Source organism: Oncorhynchus nerka, linkage group LG13, assembly GCF_034236695.1.
Source record: "Oncorhynchus nerka isolate Pitt River linkage group LG13, Oner_Uvic_2.0, whole genome shotgun sequence".
NCBI lineage: Eukaryota > Metazoa > Chordata > Actinopteri > Salmoniformes > Salmonidae > Oncorhynchus > Oncorhynchus nerka.
Window position 1 is genome coordinate 94722219 of NC_088408.1, and position 11492 is coordinate 94733710.

An 11492-nucleotide genomic window follows, 5' to 3' on the forward strand; every position below is an offset into this window, starting at 1 on the left:
TTTATTCACTGTTCCTATTTATTCCTTGTCACAATATAATTTAAAACAATCTTCTCTTTAACTCTGCATTGTTGGAAAAGGACCCATAAGTAAGCATTTCACTGTTAGTCTAAACCTGTTGACTACGACGCATGTGACAAATACAATTTCATATGAAACATTTATTCTAGTGTCAAAATTAACTGCAAAGTGTAATATAGGATCATTTTGTTCGTAAAGTAAGTCAGGGATTTGCGTGATGATGGGGAAACGATGGTATGTCACAGAATGAAGGGTACTGCAACAGTTGTCAGTGGGTTGGGGTTTATTTCAATCCTGCCCACAGCTGGCAGCACCCAACTAATCCTCAATTCGGAACGATCGTAAATGCCCCATGGTCAATTTGGTTTGCCATTCGATATCCGTATGGGGCTAGTTGGGGACCATCAGTACATTTATACAATGTACATGGGACCATCAGTACATTTACACAATGTACATGGGACCATATTTCTAAAAGGTTCATAGCAAAACCTTTTCAATGACTTAACGTCAAACCAACTTTAACGAGACGACTAAAAGACGTGGAACAAGAAAATATTATTATCCCGTTTTACATTTGTTCTTTATTGACGGTCCCCAAACTATCCCCAGAGATGAGCAACCCAAAGTCAAAACAACAACAAGCAAACCAGCTGAATCTAATTGGCTAAATGATTTGGATAACTCTTCCCAACTGAGAACACGCATAAGAGACATCCACATCAAGGTACACCCCGAAATCAACTCAAGTTTGAAGTCAGTCATGACAGCTAGCATTCCTTAATGAATCAAATCTAAAAACGAGGCCTGATCAGGAAGTGCAGTTGCCCTCAAAAATAACATTCTAAAAGAAAGGTGCTTTCATGTTTCAAAATGGACAAAGCATTGTTTTTTATTAAAACTGGAAACTTGACAGACATGGTTTGCGCATATTTAGTGTTTTGACTGTGATTGGCTATAAGCTGTTGTCCCAGGGTTTCTTCCTGTCTCTGGTTGTGATTGTATCTGTGGTGTTTGGGCTGTGGAGGATGGAGTGAGAAGTGGAGAAACCGGTCGGTCCTGTGTGGGAGCGCTCAGACTGCCACACCATTTTACCTCACAGCGACAACAATTAATGGCACACTGTATCTGTGCTACAGGACCAGTGTTTAAAGCGTTTTGGGAGAAGTAGTCGAGTGCTGATCTGGGCTCCGGTCCTCATCCCCCCCCTGTCCGTCTGTGTGTGTTTATCTAACCAGACAGTCACAGCAGAAGCATATCTTTCACCACAGGTGCTTTAGGACAGATGAAGTGTATAGGTATGTGTTGTGTCAGGTGCAGAGGGAAGGAGGGAGAGTTTCAAGTCCAGTTTCTGGGAGTTGCCTCCCAAGACATTAGTCTCGTTTGTAGCGATGTCATGGTGAAGAATTGGTTCTTAAAATAGCATTCTGATCATGTAGTATAAGGAGCAGTTGTGATTGGCTGTGAGGTGTTGTCCTAGTGTTCCTTCCTGTATCTCGTTGTGATCAAATCATCTGTGTTATTTAGGCTGTGAAGGCTGGAGGGGGGGGGGAGTGGAGGAACTGGTTGGTCCCGGATGAGAGCGCTCAGTCAACCATACTATTTACCTCACAGCGACAACCACACCTCTGAGTAATATGTGAGAGGAGGGGGAAACCTTACGACAACCTCCAAGTAACCATACAAACAAAACCACTTTAGCAACCCTAAAGCTATTGGATTCAGAAAAGATTCAGATTCAATGCGTTGTTGGATTCACAAAAAGATTCAGATTCAATGCGTTGTTGGATTCACAAAAAGATTCAGATTCAATGCGTTGTTGGATTCACAAAAAGATTCAGATTCAATGCGTTGTTGGATTCAGAAAAAGATTCAGATTCAATGCGTTGTTGGATTCACAAAAAGATTCAGATTCAATGCGTTATTGCCATATCAACTTAATAGACTTGGTGCAGCTATAAAACTAGGCAAACTGCACATACATGGGCTACAGCCATACCTGGTAGCCTAGGCATAAAGTCAACATGAGACACCGTTCAACACCATGCCATATGTGTTTTAATGAAGACAATCTGGTACTGTAGTTGTCAGGCCATCGACGTTGAACTAAAGACTGGTTTGGTTGGATCATAAGTCTGATCTCAAAGGTTTCTTCAGTCGACAAGTTGGTTCATCATTGACATGCATTAAAGGCCTGAAATTATGAGGAGAAGTTTATTCAGGAATTTCATAAACATGATGTTTACATTGACGATATGCATAATGTTTTCAGGTAATTGTGTTTATACCTCTGTTCCTGGATGACTGGAATGCTCTTGAGCCTTTTGTTCTTAACAACCTGTGGTGTATTATTTAAACACACGCTGTGTGAAGGTTTTACATTAGTGGCTGTTTGTTGCCCTCTGTCTCAATATGATGCCTGACTCTTGACCTCCTCTCTGTATTGAATTCAATTGAATAAACTTTATTGATCCCTGTGTCTTCCTGTAGGTGAATAATGTGTCTGGTCAGCCGGACACTCTGGTGAATGAATACAACGACAAGGTGGGGGGCTCCAGGAACTTCCTGGACCAGCTGCCAGACCACAGACCTCTGTATCTGCCTGGGTAAGGTCACCTTCACACTGAGATTTTTGCAGTGTCAAAAACTGATCCAGAGAAATGTATTTCAATGAGAACCTGAAGTTGGTAAGGGCCGACCCCATAGGTATGAGCTGGAACAATGCTCTGCTGCACATTTTAATTAATTAAACTTTTTTTTAAAGAATCTGTGGTCAGCTAATCCTAACCATAACCATTAGTGGGGGAAGACCCAAATGCTGACTTTGCCTGTCCACAGGCATCTTCATCATTCTCACTTAGTAGAATAACCATTTTGTTTCCTTGGTGAAAGTTAAAGGGCTATGTTTGTTTTGGGTTGTTTCACCCGCATGTTTTCACCTGGCAAAGAGAAAGTATTTCCTCAACACAAAGAAGTGTTACTCAAGACATTATTTTGGAAAGGGAAGACCATTAAGCTATTTGTTATAACATGCTTAGATAAATGAAGAAGCACGTCAAATGACCTTTTTCCACCATCGATGGTGGTCTGCCACCCCAATATACTTGGTGTATTTACCATGCCAAATGAACTCATGACATAGTCATGAATTAGTTGTTCCATTTGTCACGTTAGAACTGGAAATAAGAAAGTGTATTTCCTGGTTGAATGCTGTGGCTTTTTATGCACTTACCAGAAGTTGGTAGAATGTTGGGAATGTGTTCTTTGGTTCAATCTGGTTGCCGGATGATTTGAGGTTTTGTGTGACGCCGTCATCCTGACATCACTCGATCAGGATGAGCTTGTTTCAGAGAAAAACAAACACTTCTGTTATGAGAAGACAGATTCTAGTACTATTACAGTCCTCTAATACACAGTTTTACTGATTCCATTCAAATGGAGTTTATTAGAATAAATAGTGATGATATTTAGGTTATATGCAACAAGGTGTATTATTGAATAATATATATCTTTTTTTTTTTCAGGAGCTCAGACATAACAAGTTCGTTGGGAGGACTGAAGAGCAAGCTGAGGGACTACGACACTGGTGCAGAATCAGGAGGAGAGGATTTGGACGAGATCGACTTTAACTCGTGAGTGGAGGGACGACTGGTGGAATGAAAGTAGCCTGCTTTCAGATCTGTTTTGTAAAGTATACCCAAATCCTGAACAGTTTGCCATACTTAACAGATCTGGGATCAGGCTAGAATGACAGTAGAATCCGGGTCTGAACGAGATCCTAATAAACTGCATTCATTGGGGCGGCAGGGTAGCCTAGTGGTTAGAGTGGAGGGGCGGCAGCGTAGCCTAGTGGTTAGAGTGGAGGGGCGGCAGGGTAGCCTAGTGGTTAGAGTGGAGGGGCGGCAGCGTAGCCTAGTGGTTAGAGTGGAGGGGCGGCAGGGTAGCCTAGTGGTTAGAGTGGAGGGGCGGCAGCGTAGCCTAGTGGTTAGAGTGGAGGGGCGGCAGGCTAGCCTAGTGGTTAGAGTGGAGGGGCGGCGGGTAGCTAGTGGTTAGCCTAGTGGTTAGGGTAGCCTAGTGGTTAGAGGGGGCGGCAGGGTAGCCTAGTGGTTAGAGTGGAGGGGCGGCAGGGTAGCCTAGTGGTTAGAGTGGAGGGGCGGCAGGGTAGCCTAGTGGTTAGAGTGGAGGGGCGGCAGCGTAGCCTAGTGGTTATAGTGGAGGGGCGGCAGGCTAGCCTAGTGGTTAGAGTGGAGGGGCGGCAGGGTAGCCTAGTGGTTAGAGTGGAGGGCGGCAGCGTAGCCTAGTGGTTAGAGTGGAGGGGCGGCAGGGTAGCCTAGTGGTTAGAGTGGAGGGGCGGCAGGGTAGCCTAGTGGTTAGAGTGGAGGGGCGGCAGGGTAGCCTAGTGGTTAGAGTGGAGGGGCGGCAGGGTAGCCTAGTGGTTAGAGTGGAGGGGCGGCAGGGTAGCCTAGTGGTTAGAGTGGAGGGCGGCAGGGTAGCCTAGTGGTTAGAGTGGAGGGGCGGCAGGGTAGCCTAGTGGTTAGAGTGGAGGGGGCGGCAGGGTTAGCCTAGTGGTTAGAGTGGAGGGGCGGCAGGGTAGCCTAGTGGTTAGAGTGGAGGGGCGGCAGGGTAGCCTAGTGGTTAGAGTGGAGGGGCGGCAGGGTAGCCTAGTGGTTAGAGTGCCTAGTGGTTAGAGTGGAGGGCGGCAGGGTAGCCTAGTGGTTAGAGTGGAGGGGCGGCAGGGTAGCCTAGTGGTTAGAGCGTTGGACTAGTAACCGAAAGGTTAGTTCATATCCCCGAGCTGACAAGGTACAAATCTGTTGTTCTGCCCATGAACAGGCAGTTAACCCACTGTTCCTAGGACGTCATTAAAAATAAGAATTTGTTCTTAACTGACTTGCCTAGTTAAATAAAGGTCAAATAATTCAAGTAGGTTGTAGCATTGTTATAGATGTAAGATATAAGAACAGTCTTTCTCGACCCTCTTGGTCATGTTAGCCTCTCGTCTGAGACCTGTATTTAAATATCAAAGAAACTAGTTGCCTTTTCGTTCATATAAATATTTGACTACTTTGAGTATTTAAAACGTTTGTATTTTCTAATAAAGTACAAAAAATACAAGTGCCCATAGCAGACATGGGCAGGAAATAATTGTATTTTTTGTACTTTATCAGAAAATACTAACTTTTTAAATGCTCAAAGTAGTCAAATATTTATATGGAGTTTGAACGAAAAGGCAACTAGTTTCTTTGATATTTAAATACAGGTCTCAGACGAGAGGCTAACATGACCAAGAGGGTCAGAGGACATAAACAGGAATTCAGGCATCTATAAGTGGGGTTAAAATAACAGTTAGAGCCTCTCTCTCTCTCTCTCTCTCTCCAAGGCACCGTTGTCTGCCAAAGCGAATGGGAATTTTTTTTTTCACTTTATTGCAAAGTAACCACATTTCCTGGCTCAGTACGGGAGATTAAAGTTACGTTTGATAAAGTTCCATATAATATATACGGTGCCTTCAGAAAGTATTCAAACTCTTTTACTTTTTGTCAGGTTACAACCTGAATTCAAAATGGATTAAAAATATGTTTTTTCGCCTGCTCGTCTACATAAAATAAACCATAATGATGAAGTGGAAACATGTTTTTAGAAATGTTTGCAAATGCATTGAACATTTAAATACAGAAATATCTCATTTACATAAGTATTCAGACCCCTGAGTCAATGGGTCTTCTGAGTGGCGCAGCGGTCTAAGGTCACTGCATCTCAGTGCAAGTCCCTGGTTCGAATCCAGGGGGCATCACATCCAGCTGTGAATGGGAGTTCCATTGGGCGGTGCACAATTGGCCCCACGTTGTCTGGTTTTGGCCGGGGTAGGCCGTCATTGTAAATAAGAATGTGTTCTTAACTGACTTGCCTAGTTACACAAAGGTTAAATAAAATCATATTTGGATGTATACAAATGAATATTTATTTGATGAAGCAAAAACTATAACTGTTTGTTGAATTATTCTAAATATATGATCATTAGCATGTGGTTCGTCGGGCTCTCAGTTATGAATTTTAATGAGGGACATGGAATCACATCAACATTAGTAGACCAATTTTGCAGCTTCAAAATGACTAACTAATATATGTTCATAATGAGTGAGACATAAGACAATACAGTAACACTTCACATCAAGTTCTTATACACGCGTAGTATCATTACAATAGCAACATAATTGCTGCATAGGACTTTGTAAATTGCTTTATATTTGCATAACGATAGAGTTCTTGCGTATGTGGAATAAGGAACGTCAGCTCAAACTCTCAGCTCATTGATATGCAATTACCAAAGTATCATGTGACAACATGCTAATAAAATGTAGTTTTAATACATAGGCGCAAGGGCAGTTTTTAATGTTAAGTGTTATTGAGAATGCTAACAGTAACAAAATATAGCTATTAAGTGTCGAAAGGAAAATAAATATCCAAAAACTGCCTTCTTGAATCAACTACAGCTCAAGGTAGTTGGAAAATCATGTTCGCTTTTTATTTGTAATAAACTATCCCTTTAAATATGTTATACTGAGTGTTTTGAAACAAGAACACGTGCGCTCCGATGGACAAAGACGTTCAAAGTAGTGTTTTTGCTAAGCGTTCAACTGTTTGCAAATGGCGTTGAATTACTCTGTAGTATTTTTCAGCTATCAACCTTTTTCAGTGGCATGTTGAGTCATACAGTAGTTGAGCATCACAACTTAATTAAACTTCTCTGTACAGACTATCATTGGTTTGACTTGATTATGGACTGTCAGGAGAATGGATAGTTACAGAATGTTCAGATCAAATTAAGTTTAATTCCAAAACGCTATATTGTACATCCATTTTCAGAATTTTTGGTAAATTTAGCTTTTATTGTTTAAATAACTTCGAGATTGGTGTGTTTTTTTGTGCCATTTCTAATCATGGAACGGGGTTGTTCAATGACAGACATGTATTTGTTTGAAATATATCACATTTTAGAGAGACAATCATGTTGTTGCAAAACGCTATACATCCACCTCCCTCTCAGAGAAACACATAGTGCCGCTAGGTTTTACACTCAAATGTAACTATTTTTAAAAAATAAAGAACTACAAATTATACATTTGTGACATCAATATTATCTAAAAATCAATACAGTAATGAGATCTGTATGTAAAATATTTACATTTGACATTTGATTAATTTAGCAGATGCTCCTATCCAGCGCGACTCACAGTTAGTGCAGTGAGACAACCACAGATCAGTCAAATCCACAGGATACCAACTTTCCATTTCAGCTAAACAATGGATATACAGTGGGGCAAAAAATGATTTAGTCAGCCACCAATTGTGCAAGTTCTCCCACTTAAAAAGATGAGAGAGGCCTGTAATTTTCATCATAGGTACATTTCAACTATGACAAGACAAAATGAGAAAAAAAAATCCAGAAAATCACATTGTAGGATGTTTAAACAATTGGTGGCTGACTAAATACTTCTTTGCCCCACTGTATAGCGTTTTTTGCAACAACCAATTTTAATACACATCTATGAATTAAAAATCAGAACAGCAATATTTAACACACACATAAGCAATCATTTCTGATGAAACAAAGGAAATTGGTGTGTGTATAGCGTTTTTTTTTACGAAACTTCTAATATTGTGGATAATGAAATAGTATGTACTCTTTAGGAAATACTATTAGATGAAGGCAGCCAATCCAATAGTTTCAGAAAAATAGTCACTTCCTAAGCTCTGTATTGAAGTAGTTTTGAAAAGTCATAATTTTTGTGGATCTGTATTCAAAGAGTTGTCGTAATCTCAAGTTACTTTTTTCCAGGGGAACAAATTGTGACTTTCCACAAAGCAGAGTTAACTAGAGTTGTCCCAGGTCTGTAGTTAAAACTAGAGTTGTCCCAGGTCTGTAGTTAAAACTAGAGTTGTCCCAGGTCTGTAGTTAAAACTAGAGTTGTCCCAGGTCTGTAGTTAAAACTAGAGTTGTCCCAGGTCTGGTGTATAGAAGTTTTGGAAGGGTATTTTAGAGGTATTTGTGGGTAGAAAGTTATAGACATTAACTTAAGCTTCCTTTTCACTCTCTTATCTTTGATGGATGGAAACACACTAAGGGAAGGGGTATAATATATATAAGTTATATATATATATTATATATATATATATATATATATATATATAAACTCACTCTATCCATCCTGTCTCTCAGCGAGTTCTCTGCCATCATGAATGAGCAGGAGCGTCTGGACTACAAGAGGGAGTTTGACCGGGACCATCTAGAGTACAAAGAGCTCCAGGCTGAGCTGGATGACCTCAACATGGGCCTGGCTGACCTGGACAAGGAACTGGACAGACAACCAGAGGGCAGCCCACAGTTCCTGGTGAGGACTTTAGAGATACTATATAAATGTTATATTTAATGTTCTATTAGTGTGTGTGTGTGTGTGTCAATAGCTGTGTTTCCATTAACTTGTCCAGTGATTTATTTATTTTTTGACGACATTTTAGAAAGTTTGCATAGAAAATAGATTTGACAATTTCCTGCGAGGTGCATTTCTATGTAACCAGCTTGTGTCGATTTAAAAACACCTGGATATAATGATGTAACTCCTACAGTAACCAGGTTGTGTAAATTAAAAACACCTGGATATAATGATGTAACTCCTACAGTAACCAGGTTGTCGATTAAAACACCTGGATATAATGATGTAACTCCTACAGTAACCAGGTTGTCGATTTAAAAACACCTGGATATAATGACGTAACTCCTACAGTAACCAGGTTGTGTCGATTAAAAACACCTGGATATAATGACGTAACTCCTACAGTAACCAGGTTGTGTAGATTTAAAAACACCTGGATATAATGACGTAACTCCTACAGTAACCAGGTTGTCGATTAAAAACACCTGGATATAATGACGTAACTCCTACAGTAACCAGGTTGTGTCGATTAAAAACACCTGGATATAATGACGTAACTCCTACAGTAACCAGGTTGTCGATTAAAAACACCTGGATATAATGATGTAACTCCTACAGTAACCAGGTTGTCGATTAAAAAACACCTGGATATAATGACGTAACTCCTACAGTAACCAGGTTGTGTCGATTTAAAACACCTGGATATAATGACGTAACTCCTACAGTAACCAGGTTGTGTCGATTAAAAACACCTGGATATAATGACGTAACTCCTACAGTAACCAGGTTGTCGATTAAAAACACCTGGATATAATGACGTAACTCCTACAGTAACCAGGTTGTCGATTAAAAACACCTGGATATAATGATGTAACTCCTACAGTAACCAGGTTGTGTAGATTTAAAACACCTGGATATAATGATGTAACTCCTACAGTAACCAGGTTGTCGATTAAAAACACCTGGATATAATGACGTAACTCCTACAGTAACCAGGTTGTCGATTAAAAACACCTGGATATAATGACGTAACTCCTACAGTAACCAGGTTGTCGATTTAAAAACACCTGGATATAATGACGTAACTCCTACAGTAACCAGGTTGTGTAGATTTAAAAACACCTGGATATAATGATGTAACTCCTACAGTAACCAGGTTGTCGATTAAAAACACCTGGATATAATGACGTAACTCCTACAGTAACCAGGTTTCCATCCAACCTTTTTTTTTTATAAGAGTACATGTCAGTTAAACAGAAAAGTCATGACAGGCCTGATGGAAACAGAACAGTTTGTCGGTAAACTTTTCAAATGTCGACAAAACAAAATATACGAGACAAGGTGGGATCTTTCTGTCAGTAAAATGAATTATGTGAGAAATGTCGATGGAAACACTTTTACGCGCAAATCTTGATATAACCATAATATTGAAGTAAACTTGGGAGTCATGCGGATGACATGTTGTGTGTCTTCTCACTACAACTCATCAGGAAAGCCTGCAGTTTATTAGGCTACAGATGAAATAAATGAACTCCACAGGGTGGTGAAAGTGCAAGGTGATGAGTTTGAAGCTCCTTTTCAATAATTATTGAGGGTCTCATTCTGGTGACATGATGATCGATGATTGGCTGCCGATTGACAAATGCAAAGCATCTCCCTCTTCTGTCCATAATAATCTCATCATGTAGGCTATACCCACACAGTATCTGAGCTGTTGGCCATATGTGTCAAACTCATTCCACGGAGGGCCCCGCTCCACCCTTGTAATTGATTGATGAATTAAGGTCACTAATTACCTTGTTGTCTAGGTCTTAATTGAAAGGAAAAGACAGAAATCCGTGGACACTCGGCCCTTTATGAAATGGGTTTGACACCCGATGTTGGCCCTTCACTCAACTCAGGACCTCAACCAGTTCCACAGTATTTTTTTCGTGGTTCCCCTTTACTCAGGGACTGATTTAGACCTGGGACACTAGGTGTGTGCAATTAATTATCAGCGAGAACAGGAAAAACAGCAGGTTGAATACCCCTGCTCTGCTGTAGGCTATAAGAAAGTGTGACGCTAATTATATATATTTTTCTATCCTTAAAACAGGATGCTATGGATAAGTACACCCGGATGAAGAATATGAAGAAGGTATGTCCCACTACACCACTATTACCTTTTTTGAGTAAAATGTCTTGTGAGAATTTGATTCAACCAACCCAACCACAGTAGGTTTCAACATGTTTAAAAAAAGTTAACCTCCACTTCTCTCCACAGTCCTCAGACTATCAGCTGAAGAAGAAGAGGTGCAAGCATCTGAAGGCCAAGCTGTCTCACATCAAGAGGAAGGTCAGCGAGTATGACCGCAGACCCTGAACCCTGACCACCAACCCCAGTCCAGAGCAGACTCCACCCTTGTCTGTCCAGGAAACTGGCCCCAAAAGAAGGAAGACCATAATGGAGAGGGACCCAGAGAAGGCTTTTTTTCAATGTGAAGTCATATGAACTTTTTTTAAGAGGGAGAATTCTCTGTCTAATAATGTTGTTTTATTTTCTTATTGAAGTTATATTGATGTCGAGTCCTCCCCCCCACACAGCCCCAGGATTGTACCCACAGCCGCGGGAAGTAGGGATGCTGCCGCACCCCCTGAAAAATCCTGATGATGTGGCTCAGTTGATAGAGCATGGTGCTTGCTATGCTAGGGTTCGATTCCCACAGAGGACCAGTACAAAAATCTGTGCACTCACTACTGTAAGTTGCTCTGGATAAGAGTGTTTATTAACATGGAAAAGGAATGAATAGACCATTTCAATTTTCACATAGAAATAAGTTGCAAAGTATTTCAAGAAAATGGATAACATTAATAAAGTTTTTGTTTATATTCCACAAGTATTTTAAAATGACCTGTTTTGTACAGATAGTTATCAGACTCAAGTTAAAAATGCTGGTAAACACTCAAATACATTTGGTACATTCCCCCCCCACAAAAGCAGTGCATTGGGCCTGTATTAGCGGACCGACATATAGACACTCCATATGCACTCCCCCT

General features: G+C 40.7%; 1 protein-coding gene across 1 annotated transcript in view; it reads left to right on the plus strand.

The window, feature by feature from the left end:
* marveld2b (MARVEL domain containing 2b) overlaps positions 1-11423 on the plus strand; it is a 30369-nt gene extending 18946 nt beyond the window's left edge. Inside the window, exons 12-16 of the mRNA XM_065027016.1 lie at positions 2512-2627; positions 3546-3653; positions 8243-8414; positions 10552-10593; positions 10720-11423. Of these exons, the coding sequence (XP_064883088.1) occupies positions 2512-2627; positions 3546-3653; positions 8243-8414; positions 10552-10593; positions 10720-10818 (537 nt within the window). The 3' untranslated portion in view covers positions 10819-11423. The remainder of the gene's footprint in view (positions 1-2511; positions 2628-3545; positions 3654-8242; positions 8415-10551; positions 10594-10719) is intronic.
* The last annotated feature ends 69 nt before the right edge of the window (positions 11424-11492 follow it).